At 44.8% G+C, this 17,654-nt stretch overlaps 2 protein-coding genes across 2 annotated transcripts in view; both read right to left on the reverse strand.

Annotated features, from left to right (window-relative positions):
* The window catches only part of cdk17 (cyclin dependent kinase 17), a 107,142-nt gene that overhangs the window by 75,647 nt on the left and 13,841 nt on the right, over window positions 1-17,654 (reverse strand). The gene's annotated exons all lie outside the window — the stretch shown is intronic.
* LOC310770825 (E3 ubiquitin-protein ligase TRIM39-like) lies at window positions 2,748-5,770 on the reverse strand (the record flags this gene model as incomplete). The annotated part of the gene is made up of 2 exons (XM_083631856.1): window positions 2,748-4,312; window positions 5,515-5,770. 2 exons carry the CDS (start codon window positions 5,768-5,770, stop codon window positions 2,748-2,750), a joined length of 1,821 nt encoding a protein of 606 aa, XP_083487982.1.

Genomic DNA, 17,654 nt, shown 5'->3' on the forward strand with positions numbered 1-17,654 from the left:
TGTAACGTTACGTAGCCGCGACAAAGTCCTTTATAGTTGCGCGTTGCGGCTAAACGTTACATAACACTGACAAAGCTGTTCACTTGTAAACAAGCAACATACTGTACATCGCGTGGGATGAGTGATGCGGTCAAGCAGACATCTGCGGATGCAGACAGGCAAGCTGCGGTGAGGAAGAGGCGATGACTCCTTGTCATGTTCCAATAATCCATTAGATGACCGAACGTAATCATATTATGCTAAACAAAACTCACATCCAATAACGTTAAGGCGCTGACAGGGTTCTTTCCCGTACTTACTGGGAAAGTGAAACCCACCCCGTTGTCTGTCAGACAGTGGGGGTATCTTACAAGGTTTAGAAGTTTTTCTTCTTCTGCCGTTTTATTCTTCTTCTGAACATGTAGGTATTTTGACGTTGACTAAAGAAACACTGCCGCCTAGTGGCCGCTTTTAGATAGGATTCCAAATTAGTGCTTACATCAAACGCAAATGCTACATAAAACAAATACAACAGGGGGAGGGGTTGGTGGGAGTATTAGGCTACTCCACACATGCGCTCTGTTTACAAACTTGTGTACAATAAAGATTTAAAGTGGGGGGAAATGCCTTTGCCCTGTCAAACAGCTGGAATACAGACATCTGAGAGGGAGGCGCACCCCACACTTTGAAAATCACTGCTCTAGAGTAAAACCTTTTTGTGTGGATTGCCTAGATCTTATTAAATAGTGGACATTTATTCATTCCCACATATTAGACACTATTTCTGATGGTAAAAATAGCGTAAAAAGCAGAATTCAGACATATTCAAAGGGAAAAAAACAGAATTTGGGATTTGTTGCTTTTTTTCCCCGTTTTCGTACCGTGCCGTATTCGTACCGAACCGTGACCCCAAAACCGAGGTACGTACCGAACCGTGACTTTTGTGTACCGTGACACCCCTAATAGGTCATTTAGATTGTCTTCCCATATTTTGCAAGGATAGAGTTGACCCGACCATTATTGAGTGAAATTAGTTTGCATATATGTTCAAAGTTACATTTACCCCTGTTTTTGACTGAATGGGCCAGTCCAATTTTTTCCCCCCAAACTCACGTTTGATTGGCTCATTTGGCTGATGACCAAACAAACGCCCACCCACACACACAGTTTTCCGGGTTCCCCTGCAGCAGACAGACCCTCCTGGAGACAATCTTTCTCAGAAGAGACTAAAGTTAGCGACAAATCTGGAGACTTTCTGACATGGGATTAACATTACCAGCAAGCAGCAGTGACGCAGCAGTGCAGCAGTGCAAGCAGCAGCAAGCAGGCAAGTCCCGCTAGCATCGATGCTAATTTAGCAAATTACAGCGTGCAGCTGAATCACATGGCTATAATATGGATGTTAACGTCCATATTAAGTAGCCATGTGCTTGCGCGATGACAACAGTGTATTGGGATGTCAAATGGTGGCGATTGACATCTGACTGAAGATCGTGCAACTCTTAGGAGGAAGAAATGTAGGATGTATGATGTGTGGGATTCAATGGCAATTTTTTCTTTCCAAACCGGCTGTTTGTGAAAGAACATGATTACATGGCTAAACCTACCGTTTGTGTTTGTTAGTTACAATTATGCTGACAGGAGAGCTGAGCAGGTGGTGACATGAAAGTTATTGAGAAAAGGAGAAGATACTGAATAATGACATCACAACAGTATAATCCTAATGTTGATTTAAAATGAGATATTCGTCTAAATATGGCTAAAAAAGGTTAAAAAAACGAAAAAATTGTATTTAAAATGAGATATTCCTCTAAATATGGCTAAAAAAGGTAAAACAAAAACCTCTAATTTTTTTCGCCGGCGCCCTTGCGGGCGCCACCGAAACAGCCTCCTCTCATGCCGTCCTCAACCCTACCAACTTTGAGACCAAACCGACGCCCTTGACTGTATATATATTTTAAGTTATAGACAGCATGTTGTGTATATTTGATCCTTTTTCTCAACTGAAGTTATATCTATATTTGATCTATTTGTGTTTTTGTATTTGTAGTTATTTATGATTAAATTCTCAGTGAAGTTTCAGTGCAGTGGTGTCATTTTGTACAATAACGTTTATTTCTAAACTGTAAAATATCCTGCCTATTGCCTAGTGCCTACATTAAATATCTCAAGTGACATCAAGTCATATATTTGTCAAGTGTTTAAAAGTGTATAATATAGTGTATATATAAAATATAAGAATATCGGCCAATATATCGATATTGGAATATTTTACTCCCCAATATTGGTATCGGCCGCAAAGGTCCAGTATCGGTCGGGCTACACAAAACAGCCAAGTCCATAATTGCACAGTCCATATTTGCACAATCCATTCTATATATTGCACAGTCCATATTATAATCCACAGTTCATAATCCATATTATAATCCACAGTTCATAATCCATATTATAATCCACAGTTCATAATCCACATTACACAGTTCATGCATGTTGCACAGTCCAGTTCATATCCCTTCAGGTCATTTGATATATTGCACAGTCCATGTTCCATATTGCACGTCCCATTTACGTTTCACAGTTCTGTTATTATTGCACAGTCCGGTTGGAATCATTTTCATGGCCGTTCATTGTAGCAAGCAGAGCACATGTGTAGGGCTGCAGTAACTAATCAATCAAATCGATAAAAATCAATTATTAAATTGGTTGGCCACGAATTGCTACACGTATGAACGACGGACAACCTGAAAACATAAAGCCTCCGGCCACGGCTATTGTCGACGGAGGCATGATGATGTATGTTTGACAGGAGAGATGATCAGAGGGGCGGAGTTTGCACCAGCATCATTAAGACAGGGACTGAAGAATGGGTAGAGTTTGTCAGAGAAGGTGCAGCCAGTAAAGGAGTAGATAAGAGCTGCAGCATCTACGTCATAGAAGGAGACCAGACCCTCCTCATAATCCACAAACACTCCCACCTTCTGAGGCTTCCTCTTCAGAGAGAGGACAGCAGGGCCAGCAGCAGCTTTGTACGTATTCCCATTCCACACTATGGTCCAGAAGCCATACTGTGGTCTCAGTGTGATGAATCCCTTCCTCTTGATCGACTCTCTGGCCACTCCTACATCCCACTTAGTCTTCCCTTTAACCTGAACCTCGTAGTAAAACCTTCCTGAAGAGAAGCGCTGCTTTCCGAAGACACAGGCACAACGAGAGAATCTCTCTGGGTTGTCTGGGAGATTCTTCTTGACATCACCATGATGTACTTGTTTCCCATCATCAGACAGGATGAGTTTGCGATGGGCTGTATCAGGATCCAGAGTCACATCCACAGCATACTGCTGGACCCTCTTCAGCTTGCAGAAAGAATAGCCCAGACGCTGGAACTGGTGCTTCAGGGTGCGAGCCGAATGGTCTAATGTGTTAAATACAAGGGTGCCGAAACTAAACTGACTGTGCTTCCCGGAACGTGGAGGTGCCTCAGCATCTGGTGTGTTTCCACCATCAGCCTTAAGCATCTTCTCCATCTGTTTCCTGAGAGTCTCCTCCAGCTGAGCCACAGCTCTCCTCACAGTCCCCTCATATGCTAAGCGATGATATTGGACACTGACCTCTGTCCAGTCCTTGGTGTGTGGAGCAGTGTTCAGGGATGGGAAGCTTTGGAGGAGGTGGAGGTGGTCTTCAGTGCGTGAGAGCTGCTCCACCTCAGTGTGTCTCTTAATCAGCTCAGAGATTTCCTGTTCCAGCTCTTTGATGAAGCCTTCAGCCTGTTTCTCTGTTGTTTTCTGCTTCTCCTGGATCGTCTCAATGAGCTCAGCCTGGCCTCTCTCCACAGACTGCATCAGAGCAGTGAAGACCTGCACACTGCCTATTATCTCTCTGTCTGCATCTTCCTTGCTGAGCTCCACCGTGCGTTTGATCTCCTGAATCTTCAGTCGTCTCTCCTGGATCTTCTGCTGCATTTCAACCTCTGTCTTTCCCAGCTCAGCTTTCTTTCCTTTATACTCTTCTTTCAGAGGAACAATGTCATGTGACTTGTGATGTAAAACAGTGCAGAGCAGACACACACACATCTGCTCAGTCTTGCAGAAGAACTCCAGTGGTCCATCATGCTCTTTACACACCCTGCCTTCCAGGTTCTCCACAGGATCCATCAGCTTATGTCTTTTCAGGCCTGAGATTCTCTGATGAGGCTCCAGGTGAGTCTCACAGTAGGAGGCCAGACACACCAGGCAGGACTTCAGGGCCTTCAGCTTGGGCCCAGTGCAGACATCACAGGGAACTTCTCCTGGTTTGGCACATCCTTGGTCTGTCTCCAGATCCTGCCCTCTTACCACTGGTGTCCCCCAGGGCTCAGTCCTAGGCCCCTTACTTTTTCTTCTCTATATCAGATCTCTTGCCTATGTGATCTCTTCTCATGGCTTCTCTTATCACTGCTATGCTGATGACACCCAACTTTTCCTTTCCTTCCCCCCCTCAGACACTCAAATCGAGGCTCGCATCTCTGCATGTCTCAAGGACATTGGCGACTGGATGTCTGCCCACCACCTCAAGCTCAACCTTGGTAAGACAGAGCTACTCTTCCTCCCAGGGAAAGACTGTCCTCTCACAGATCTCTCCATCTCCATCGAAAACACCACTGTACTGCCCTCCCAAACAGCTAAGAACCTTGGGGTGATCCTCGACAACCAGCTGTCTTGCTCTGCCAACATAGCTGCGACAGCACGCTCCTGTAGGTTCTCCCTCTACAACATCCGCAAAATCCGTCCCTTCCTCACAAGAGAAGCGACTCAACTCCTGGTCCAGTCACTTATCGTCCCTCGCCTGGACTACTGCAACGTGCTCCTGGCTGGCCTACCTGCCACCGACATCCGACCGCTTCAGCTCATTCAGAACGCTGCAGCCCGTCTGGTATTCAACCAACCCAAATTCTCTCATGTCACTCCCCTTTTCCGGGACCTCCACTGGCTTCCCATCTCAGCTCGCATCAAATTCAAGACACTGGTACTGGCCTACAGGGCAGTACACCAGTCAGCTCCCCTGTACCTGCAATCTATGGTCAGGTTCCAAACCTCTCACCGCTCCCTTCGCTCCTCTACCAGTGCAGGTCGCCTCGCTCCTCCTTCGCTACGGGCGCTCAAAAGTCGCTCATCCCGATCTCGACTCTTCTCCTCCCTGGCACCCCAATGGTGGAACGAGCTGCCACCTTCCGTCAGGACTGCTGAATCACTGCCGATCTTTCGGAAAAGACTAAAGACTCACCTTTTCAGGCTCCACCTGGGCCCCTCTTGATCTAACTTCTTTCTCTCTTCTTTCTCTCTCTTTATGTAATTAAAAAAAAAAAAAAAAAAAAAAAAAAAAAAAAACCCTAAACTAAAAACTCGTACCACTGTTCCTTCAGGATTTGTAGTTGTCATAGACTGTGCTCCATAGTTGATTGCTCTATTGCTGACAAAAAGTGTGTTATTGTAAGTCGCTTTGGATAAAAGCGTCTGCCAAATGACGTAATGTAATGTAATGTAATGTCTGGCCAGCTACTGGCTTTCATCTGAGCTGACTTCATGAACTGGGTAGCCATCTCAGATATGAAAGTATTGACCTGCAGCTTAGGTCTTCTGCTGAAAACCTTGTTACACATGGGACACTGGCATGGGGCATTAACATCCCAGTGCTGAGTGATACAGTTTTTGCAGAAGTTGTGTCCACATGATGTGGAGACTGGATCAGTGAACACATCCAGACAGATGGAACAAAGAAACTGATCTTCAGATAGGAGACAGCTGGCAGCAGACATACTGTATGTTGAGAATGAGACCAAGTGTGAAATAATAATAATAAGTAGTTAAGCCAGTCGTCCAGTAGTTAAGCCAGTCGTCCGTTTTTATAACCTCAGCATCAAAGGACTTATGACATCACAATTCAGTCTATGACATCACTGATCACAGACATAGAGGCAGGCATGAGTGCATGACTTATGATGTCATCATAATGTTATTATGTCATATTTTTAGGATTATTTCATACCGTCACTCAGTGAGTGATGTCATCAATAAGCACTGTAGTCGTCTCGTCAGTGATTTATGACATAATCAGTGATGTCATAAATCCTTCCCTGCATAGGCTATAAGTAGGACCGGTAGAGCCAAGTGAGTGGCTGAAAGGGCACTGCACTTCAAACTCGCCCCCCTGCAAACACACTCACTCATCACTGATGAGAATGAAAGGGAGAGAGAGAGAGTGAGAGAGAGACTATGACCACACACTGAGCCCACCCACCCCTCTTCCACATTCCTTGCATGACTGACATAACTTCCATCATCAGTGTATCAAAGAGTTTTTACTCCCCAAGCTTCCAGCCTGTGGCTGCCAATGGAGCTGACACACACACACAGACAGACACACACACACACGCACGCGCGCGCACGCACGCACGCACACACGCACGCACACACACACACACACGCACGCACACACACACACACACACACAGTGGATTAGTGTAACAGCGATCATAAAGGCAGTATGGCTGTATGTATTGTATTAGAAATATCTGGTGAGTCTTTGCTTGTTCTACAACACTGTATTGTCTGCTAGAAGTGCTAACCAGCTGATTCGCATAGTTAATGAGCTAGGCTAACAACTGCTACGCTAACATCAAATGACCTTATTATCATGGTCCTCTTATTTCTCCTTACAGGCAGCACTTTTCCCATGAAAAAAATAGAACGACCGCACTGCGGATATATGCCTCCACCAACAAGTGAGCAGTCGACATCCATGTCTGTCCAGACTTTGACGTTTGAGCCAATTGTGAAGAAATTCCGTTAAGGTGTTACTGGCGTTACCAAGCTTGAAAATGTCGTTCATGAGGTCACAGTGACCTTGACCGTTGACCATCAAAATGTAATCAGTTCATCGTTGAGTCCAAGTGAATGTTTGAGACAAGTTTGGAGAAATTCCGTCAAGGCTTTCCTGAGATATCACATTAACGAGCATGAAACGAGCGGTCGTGAGGTCACAGTAACCTTGACCTTTGACCACCAAAATCTAATCAGTTCGTCCTTGAGTCCAAGTGGACGTTTGAGGCAAATTTGAAGAAATTCCGTCAAGGTGTTCTCGAGATATCGTGTTAACGAGCTTGAAGATGGCATTCGTGAGGTCACAGTGACCTTGAACTTTGACCTTTAACCACCAAAATCTAATCAGTTCATCCTTGAGTCCAAGTGGACATTTGAGGCAAATTGGATGAAATTCCATCAAAGTGTTCCTCAGATATCGCATTAATGAACATCGGAAGGACAGACGGACAACCCGAATCCATAATGCCTGGCTATCGCTGGTGGAGGCATAAAAACGCCATTACAGTATGTGTGTGAACAGCCCCTACACAGCAGATTATCCCTGCTCTATCTTTAGATATACTGTAGTACTGTAGTAAGTAACAGATATTCTACAGGGCTACCAAACTGCTTAACGTAGCCAAACCAAAGATGGGCATTTTAAGTCATTTCAATATTAGTACTACTCTCATTAACTAATGAACCAGTCAGTACAGTACTTGGGTAATCATTTCTTAGATACATAACGTAATTAATAATAATAGCTTCCTTTTTTTGCATAATAATACAGGTGGCCCACGTCCGAGTGGAAACACGCAACGTAGTGTTCTCGAGATATCGTGTTAACGAGCTTGAAGATGTCATTCGTGAGTATTATATACATATATATACACATATATATACATACGTAGTAGGGATGGGCATTTTAAGCAATTTAAATACTCGAGTACTCTCCTTCTATTATGAACGAGTGCTCGAGTACTCGCACGGGGGGGGGGGGGGGTCTGTGTGATTACTATGGTAATGACTGAGCAGGGGTAATCTGCTGTGTATGGGGCTGTTCACACATAACGTTTGCATTTTTGCATGAAAAAGCGCTACCTGGAGCATTTTTTGTCAGGAGAGGGACTGACTGTGATATTAGGTGACGCTAAGCGAACATCTAAAGCCTACCTTTAGACAGTATCTCCGATGGTTGGATGGATGGCATTAGCGCTTTGGAGCAGACAAGTTGTGAAACAAGCGAAGGCATTTCCAATACATGTCCATTGTCCAGCAATGTCAGGTTATTGTCCAGTATCATCCATTTTACTTTATGATCACTGTTACACTAACGTAAATCCACGGATTACAAGGTCCGGTGTTCTGCCAAAAAGTGGAAACTGACCAGTGTGATTAACGTTACAGCTGCAGCTGAATAGTGATCACCATGAAGCGATTATCTCCCAAAAAGTGATTCTTTCTCCACATTTCTTGTGACTAACGTTATGGGAAACCACAGTGTAGTCAGTAAACTAGTGCAACGTTTTGAATGAGTTTTATTGGGGGTGCGCTATAAAGAAGCGTGCGTCTCATTTGGGAGAATATCTCCAGCCACCATTTTCGGGATGAGATGGAAAACTTCCGGTTAAAACTTTCAAAATAATGTTACTTAAACAAAAGTAAATACGGTAGCTTATTGATGCACGTTGGAGGAGAAAAGGTATTTCAACGAATGAGGCAGCAAACCTTGTATCAAAATACTCGTTGTGATGTTATATGGCGTGAAACTGTGGCTGTATCGCATTACTCAAAATAAATAAGGTTACGTTACAATAAGCGTTTTATTTTGAAAGCAACAAAGCGGATGACGTACTTGTACATTCTGGCTGACTTGACGCTCGTGCAGTTCATGCTGCCAGATCCACATGACGATGTGTGCGTAGATCTAGACCATTTTTAAAGGGGTGGGGAGTGGGGCGAGTACCCGAACAGCAGAAACGTTACTCGAGTACTGACGTTATGAACGAGTGCTCGAGTACCCGAGTACTCGCGCCCATCCCTAATACGTAGCTCATTTCATGCTTGTTAACGCGATATCTCAGGAACGCCTTGACGGAATCGAATTTGCCTCAAACCTCCATTTGGACTCAAGGATGAACTGATTAGATTTTGGTGGTTAAAGGTCAAAGTTCAAGGTCACTGTGACCTCACGAATGCCATCTTCAAGCTTGTTAACTCGATATCTTGAGAACACTACGTTGTGTGTTTCCACTCGGACGTGGGCCACCTGTATTATTATGATAAAGATAATAAAGATAAAGATTATTAGTAATTACGTTATGTATCTAAGAAACGATTACCCAAGTACTGTACTGACTGGTTCATTAGTTAATGAGAGTACTAATATTGAAATGACTTAAAATGCCCATCCCTACTGAGACGTTACTGACTGGATCTACGACAGCCACACAAGCTGAGTAAAAAGTGAACCCAGGCTCCAGGGTGACTCTTATAACACCCTTAGTGTCGCTGTGTAAAGTAGCAGTATGGCCCCACTTTACACATGGAAGACAATGAAAGACAATAGGAGCATTCAACTACTAGCCTATCAATATAATCAAGTTTTAATGACACGAGTGAATCGCACTGGCATTCACTATCATCATGACATCGGAGTCTGATAACGATTTGTTACAAATAGATAATAAGTGCCCGCTATTAATGTTCATGCATATTAATTAATGATATACAACCCTCAAACTCACAGCCAGATGCATCGATTTCCTCTGCCAAGTCGAGCCTGACCGATATGGATTTTGGTGACCGATATCGATTTGAGAGTGAGAGGAGAATCGCCGATATAGCGAATTTTTGAGCTGGAATGAAAATAGATTTTTTTCTATGTGGACTGTGCACAGATTTTGCACTGATGTGACTATGCATTCTTTATTAAAGAATATTAGCATTATTAAACATTGCCAATGGATTATAGAAATGAACACTGAGAAAATAAAGACGAAATAAAACATTTAAAAAGGCTAAATAAACATCAGTCAGACAGACAAGCAGAGAAACAGACAGACAGACAGACATCAGACAGACAGACAGACATCAGACAGACAGGCAGCTTTTGCCAAAATATAATAATCATGTCTGCTTCTCTAGCAAAATGGACAGTGTTGCCATTTAAATGTATTCTACTTCCCACCACTAGGGACACTATCATAAAGTAGTCACTGTTGAGATAGTCTCGCTGGCCAGCCTCCTCTCCCTTCCGTCTGAGGAGTCTGGCGCTGCAGGTCTCCATAGTGGGATTGTGATGGGCGGCGCTTAGCGGCAGTGCCCTTGGAAAATAGTTTCCAACAATCCAATTTGCCGTTTTCAGCGTGTAGCAACGAGGTAGCGTGTAGGTTTCTGCCGTTAGCTTGCTAGCTAGTTAGCGTTGTTGTTTTCACTGAGCCGGCAGGGCACTGTTTACAGCGACACACAGGGAGGAGGGGGCGGAAGCCGCTCTGATTGACGTGGTCGGAGCCAATGACAGTTTGTAATAAGCCGGGAGCGGACATCCGGCTGCCACCGAAACAGTCGCTCCAATGGGAGAGCAGAGTAGAGCAGGGGAGGGTTTAACCCAGTTATGGAGACCTGCGGTGCCAGACTCCTCGGACGGAAGGGAGAGGAGGCTGGCCAGCGAGACTACTGTTGAGATGCTATCAAAGAACGACAGCAGAAGTCGTGGCAGTAGAAGAAGAGTTAAGATGAATGCTACCACTACTACTTTTTCGAAACCCAGGTAGGTTACGCCAAAACCACGCCCTGTGCCCGCCTACGCAGCTGTCAAGCGCCGGGATTGGCCAGGCGCTCATGCTCATGTTGGGCTCTCTGTTTCCTGTGAGAAGCAACAACACCAAGTTGTTGTTTTTCCCAAGTTGAGTTTGTGATTACCTGTGTGATTACCTGTGTGATTACCTGTGTGATTACCTGTGTGATTACCTGTGTGATTACCTGTGTGATTACCTGTGGACATTGTTGATCAATTGTTTTTATAAGTGCACTGCAGACAGAGGTCAGATCTATATTTAAGCAAACAGAGATAATGCAGACATTAGTGTTCAATAAATGTCCATTTAAATTCAGAAATTGTATGTCTTATGTGTTATTATTAAATTGATCTAATTTATTTTAGGGTTAGGTTTAGAATTATATATCTGCTATCGGCCATTGAAAAACCCATATCGGTCGAGCCCAAGTCTAAACAAGGCCTCAGCTGCTCTCTGCTCGCCACAAACACACACTTGATGAACTAACACAGTTCTTACAGTGTTCCTCTATGTCAAACGGACTGCCATTCCTTCTTGCTGCCATTTGGCAAAGTTTTCTATCAAAACTGTACAAAGTTTTCTATCAACACTTTACAAAGTTTCTATCAACACTGTACAAAGTTTTCTATCAACACTTTACAAAGTTTTCTATCAACACTGTACAAAGTTTTCTATCAACACTTTACAAAGTTTTCTATCAACACTGTACAAAGTTTTCTATCAACACTTTTTCTATCAACACTTTACAAAGTTTTCTATCAACACTTTTTCTATCAACACTTTACAAAGTTTTCTATCAACACTTTACAAAGTTTTCTATCAACACTTTACAAAGTTTTCTATCAACACTTTACAAAGTTTTCTATCAACACTTTACAAAGTTTTCTATCAAAACTGTACAAAGTTTTCTATCAACACTTTACAAAGTCATCCAAAGTCCTTTTCTCTGAATTGAAACTCTTGATGCAGCAGCAGAAATAACTGCAGAAACAGAAAGTGTTCAGGTCCGCCCGCCTGGCCTGAACCACTTTATATCAACCATGACACGGTCCGCACTTAAGAGCAGTGATGTGACGCCGGTGTGTGTGTGTGTGTGTGTGTGTGTGTGTGTGTACGTGTGTGTGTGTGTGTCTGTGTGTGTCCTCGCTCTACACCCAGGCTCCGCTAATTATACTCATTATGAAGCCCTAGAATTAGCCAGGTCCTAAAAAAAACACATAATGACTAGTTGAACCTGTGAAACGCCCCCTGGCCTGGCAGGCAGACACTTCCTGCAAGGACCCTTAATAAGAAGGAGAAGACATCGCTCACGTCACGCCGTTCAAATTCTGCATTGGTGCCAGTTGTACAGAGGTGAATGGGGCAGGCAGGGTAAGTCTCTATAAACCATCATACTGTATAGCCCCTTCTAAACATGCAGTGAAATCTCTGATTATAACCAGCTGCTAGCCGGTCAGCCTGCATGTTTAGAAATAATTAGCTGCCTTATGTGCACTCCTGTGAGTGCGGATCATGACCATCTGAGACCCTAGTATAGGATCCACATTGTTGGAAAAACAGCTGTTGTTTAACACCGGCAGCTCATGATCCGGATCATGTATGTCTGAGTGGGCGGGTGGTTAAATGGCACTTTACAAAACATTAATGTCCCAGTGATCATTATTTTCATGAATGGACGTAGCGTTAGTTACGTGGCTGGATTATTTGGAATAGAGCCAAATTAGGTGAGTAAACAACTAAAAGTTGAATCGTTTCTTTCTCCCCCATCTGACAGTTTAAAAATGCAACAAGGATATGATAGCCTACTACCTTTAGGCTACTGCATAGGCTAAAGTACCCGCTAACGTTCACGTAGCCTATTAATTAATTAATCGTTCGGGCAATCGCTTATATCAACGAATTAAACAAGCAAACTCACGGTGTCCTCAAGTGCTGCAAACGGCTTGAATGGTTTATTTTCCTCCCGACCTGTCTGTCTTGTAGGCTATGTAAAAATGCAAGAGTTGCATCAGCCTATATCGAGACATATAGCCTAACTTTTGTGGTCTAGTCTCATCATGGAGCGAGCGCGCAGTTGAAGCACATGGCTAATTAATATGGACGTTGACATCCATATTAATTAGCCATGTGCTTTAGCTGCACTCCCCCTGTACTTTGCTAACTTAGCATCGATGCTAGCGGGACTTACCCAGCTATCGTCATTGCCTGCTTACTGCTGCTTGCTGGTAATGTTAATCCCATGTGAGAAAAAGTCTCCAGATTTGTCGCTAACGTTAGTCTCTTCTGAGAAAGATTGTCTCCAGGAGGGTCTGAAAAGTTGTCTGGAGTTGGATGCAGCCAAGTATTGTGAGGCAGCCAGTGCTGTGACTGTGAGCGTCCAAGCTAACACAGCAGCGGAGAGGAGCTGACTGACTGGACCGTGAGGACAGCTGAGGATTTTATTTTATTTATTTTTTATATTATATTATATATATTTATATGATGTAACCGGTAACACCGGTGTTGTCACGTGTTTATTACCCGGTGTGAAAATGACCACACCGTGACAACCCTAGCAAGTGCTCACTTTTTTGGCACATTGCCACCCCACGTTATCGCCTGAATGCGTCGGAATGGATCCTCCGTTAAAACGGCATGTTTTTGAATGGAGTTTGGTTACCGATTCGCTAAAGCTGTTTCCATATCACATTTATTTTTATTGATACACGCTATCGCACCCCCTTGCCTCGCCCCGCCCACTCTACTCGCTATCAGCAGAGAGAATACTGACCATTTCCAGCTGTTTCTAAACAAAGACTCCTCATGTCTAGAAAGGTAAAACCGGAAAATATCCTGCTCTGGCTAGCCGGACATGATCTTCATGTTTAGAAGAGGCTTATCTGTGTTGTTTCATCTTTGATTGAAAAATGCTTCCACCTGATTAAAGAAAACACATGATGTGATGTTGACTGATGCCCTGTTCAGTCATGTATCATGATGTACTGTAGTTAGCTAATCCAGCTCTATTTTGGACCAAACAGGGGCTTGAGTTGAGCTAGATGCAGCTGCTGGACAGACAGAGCCATGATCTGTTTGGAGACCAATAATTAGGAAAACAAAAGCGCACATTTTCATTTAAAAAAAATTCAGTCAACATCACATATATCGCACAGATATGATGGATTATAGTGGGACTTACCCTGTTTGACCGTTATCATTCATCAAAGTCCCACAAATTAAAATCTGCCGGTCACCAAGTGAAAATAATCCCCTCTCAGCACAGCTTGAGTTGTATTGAAATATGCTCAAATTACACTTTCACGCATCTCCTCCTATTAAATAGCATTTTGTTTCCATGTGTAGGTTATAGTGTGTAGGCTACTGTGTGTTAGTTAGGGAAGCTGGCTCCATTGAAATCTTCAAAACTAGACTCAAAACCCATTTATTCTCCCAATCATTTGGTTGTGCTTGATGGTTATGTTTGATGATGTCATTCTCTAGAAATATTTATTAGCTCTTGAGTACATACAATCCTGAATTGCTGAGCGGGCTGTCTCAAGCCAGCAATATCAGTATAAACTTAGACTTGACCTAATTTAAATAATATGGCATCAGTCGACCCAGTAGCCTAGATAGAAAATCAAATAGTTGGTGAATAAACTTAGTCCTGAACTGCTGAGCGGGCTATCTCAAGCCAGCAGTATCAGTATAAACTTAGACTGGACCTAATTTAATAATATGGCATCAGCCGATCCAGTAGCTCAGATATAAAATCAAATAGCTGGTGAATAAACTTAGTCCTGAACTGCTGAGCGGGCTATCTCAAGCCAGCAGTATCAGTATAAACTTAGACTTGACCTAATTTAATTTAATAATATGGCATCAGCCGATCCAATACCTCAGATATAAATTCAAATAGCTGGTGAATAAACTTAGTCCTGAACTGCTGAGCGGGCTATCACAAGCCAGCAGTATCAATATAAACTTAGACTTGACCTAATTTAATAATATGGCATCAGCCGATCCAGTAGCTCGGATATAAAATCAAATAGCTGATGAATAAACTTAGTCCTGAACTGCTGAGCGGGCTATCTCAAGCCAGCAGTATCAGTATAAACTTAGACTTGACCTAATTTAATAATATGGCATCAGCCGACCCAGTAGCTCAGATATAAAATCAAATAGCTGGTGAATAAACTTAGTCCTGAACTGCTGAGCGGGCTATCTCAAGCCAGCAGTATCAGTATAAACTTAGACTTGACCTAATTTAATAATATGGCATCAGCCGATCCAGTAGCTCAGATAGATTTTAGCTGGTGAATAAACCTAGTCCTGAACTGCTGAGCGGGCTATCACAAGCCAGCAGTATCAGTCTAAACTTAGACCTAGACTACCTAGACCTGAATTAGCAGTATAATATTAGTCATCCTAAATAATCCTAATAAATTTTGATTTGACCTAATTTTATTGTTGTCTATAGAGTTAGTTCCACCTCTGCGCAGATTCCCCCGCTCTCTTCTCTCTCTCCCCCTCAGGTGTCCTTCATTGGCCTGACGTACACCCCACCGCTGCAGCCCTAGGTCCGGCCGTCATCGCCCTAGCCACCTGTCGTCACTCTAGGCCATCTACCCACTACTCCTTCTACTGTCTGACACCCCGGGCTCATCACCATCACCGACCCCTATCCTCATCATCCTGGTCACCTGCTTGCCTAAGGGAAGGGGGGGGCGCCCCCCCAGCCCCCCCCCCCCCGCCGCCTCATCATCACCTCCAACTCCTATCCTCCCCTCCTCTTAATCATCACCTCCGACTCCTATCCTCCCCTCCCCTCCTCTTAATCCATGTCACCAACGCGGACTCATGGATTCCTCAGATCATCCTCATGGAACTCCCAATCTTGTTACCCCTTTTTTCACCTAGCTAATTAACTAGTATTCTCTAAACCTACAAACACTTAAAGACTACATTTTCTATTTCTTTTTGGACTCTACTTTTTAGATTTTCAACTCCCTTCCCTGATCTTAGGATAATTTAAAAATTACATTTTTATATCCCTTCTGTTGGACTCTTTTTTACATTTTCAATTTTCTGTTCTCTTGTAAATTTTATTTCCATAATAAACCATTCACAGAGTTTCATTATCGGAAACTCTGTGCATGGTTTAGCCCGGCATCTCTCGGCCTGTCTCGGAGGGGAGTCCCCGGATGGGGGTCCGCTGCTGTGGCCTGGGTGGGCCCGTCCCCCGCGTGGCCTGCTCTCACGCTCTCAGTCACTATGCTGGTGGCTGGGGGCTGGGGGGGCGGGTCGCGTGGGGGCTGGGTCCGCCCGGGCCGCAGCAATGGGCCCCTAGCACAACGACCTCACAAGGTTCCTCCTCAGCCAAGTCACTGGGGCAATCCATGTGGCGATCCATGTGTGGATTGCCACCATATGGTGGAAAGGTTTTCTTGCGTTCACTGGGGGTGAGGGGGTGCCGCTGTGTCCCGGCCTGGCCTTCCCTCCCACGCCTTATGTGGGCGGGGGCCGGGTCGGGGGGCATCGGTGCTCTTCATCACTGGTCGAGGGCTGCCGGTTGGTTTAGAACAGCTTAGGTAGGCGATAGATTAGCTACAGCCTAAGGCTGACCTGTTATAGTGTTCAGGCTAAAATCAGACTAGAGCAGGGTAGGATAGGCCAGATTAGGCTGTAGATTAGCTAGATACTATGTCCCAGTTAGCTCTGGTTAATGCTTAGAGTAGTCAGTTGTCTGATCTTCTCCCCCCCCCCCTCTCTCTTTCCCCCTTCCCCCGCTTCTTCCCTTCTTCCCCCTTCCTGTTCTCCTCTCTTTCCATGCTCTTTCCTCCCCCACATCCCACCGCCCCCCCCTCCCTTCTCCTGCTCTCTCCTCCTTCTCCCCCCCTCTGCTCCTTCTCCTCTTCTCCCCTATTTTCCTGAATCCCTGCCACTTCCTGCTCTCCCTTCTCTCACATTCCCCCTGCTCTCCTTCCCCTGCACCCTCCCACCTCTCCTTCTCTGCCTCTCTCCTCCTCTCTGTCCTCCCCCCTCTCTCACATTCCCCCTGCTCTCCTTCCCCTGCACCCTCCCACCTCTCCTTCTCTGTTCTCTCCTCCTCCACATTTCCCATTTTCTCCCCACCCTCGCCCTAATCCGGGCCCGTATCCTACTCCCTCCCTCCACCCTAGACCCTACCTCTACTCTACCTCCCCTGTACCCTTCCACCTCTCCTTCTCTGTTCTCTCCTCCTCTCTGTCCTCCCCCCTCTCTCACATTCCCGCTGCTCTCCTTCCCCTGCGCCCTCCCACCTCTCCTTCTCTGTTCTCTCCTCCTCTCTGCCCTCTCCTCCCTCTCACATTCCCCCTGCTCTCACATTCCCCCTGCTCTCCCTCCCCTGCACCCTCCCACCTCTCCTTCTCTGTTCTCTCCTCCTCCACATTTCCCATTTCTCCCCACCCTCGCCCTAATCCGGGCCCGTATCCCCCAACCCTAGACCCTACCCCTACCCTGGCTCTCCCTCCCCTGCACCCTCATCTCTCCTCCTCTGTTCTCTCCTCCTCCACATTTCCTATTTTCTCCCCACCTCCCCCCTCTCCTCCCTCCTCCCTCTCCCTCCCTCCTCCACTCTCCTGCTTTCTTCAAATGTTCAAATGTTATCTTTATTCTGTATATTCTTGTTACTGTGTGTTAGCTAGAATCAGCTAGACATACTTTCTGTGAAGCCCTCTGAGACATGCTTGTGAATTAGGGCTATATAAATAAACTTGACTTGACTTGACTTGACTTGTTACGAGGTGAAAGATACAACGAAACGCCTAATTCACAATTATTCACGCAGAATGCATGTGCCTGCGTCAGCAGCTCTCAACAGGTGGAGTGTGGCTGTGTGGAGTGTGGCTGTGTAGCGCGCGGCGTGGCGCCTGCATATCAACATGCAGAGAGAGAAAGAGAGATCAGATGAATCATGAATCAAACCTTAACAAGCATTTTCTAAAAGCAAGCGGGTCTTACGTTGTCAATGACGACGATAATGCTATTAAGAGCAGACTACAAATGATTGTCACGC

Source organism: Poromitra crassiceps (assembly GCF_964638095.1).
Source record: "Poromitra crassiceps genome assembly, chromosome: 2".
NCBI lineage: Eukaryota > Metazoa > Chordata > Actinopteri > Beryciformes > Melamphaidae > Poromitra > Poromitra crassiceps.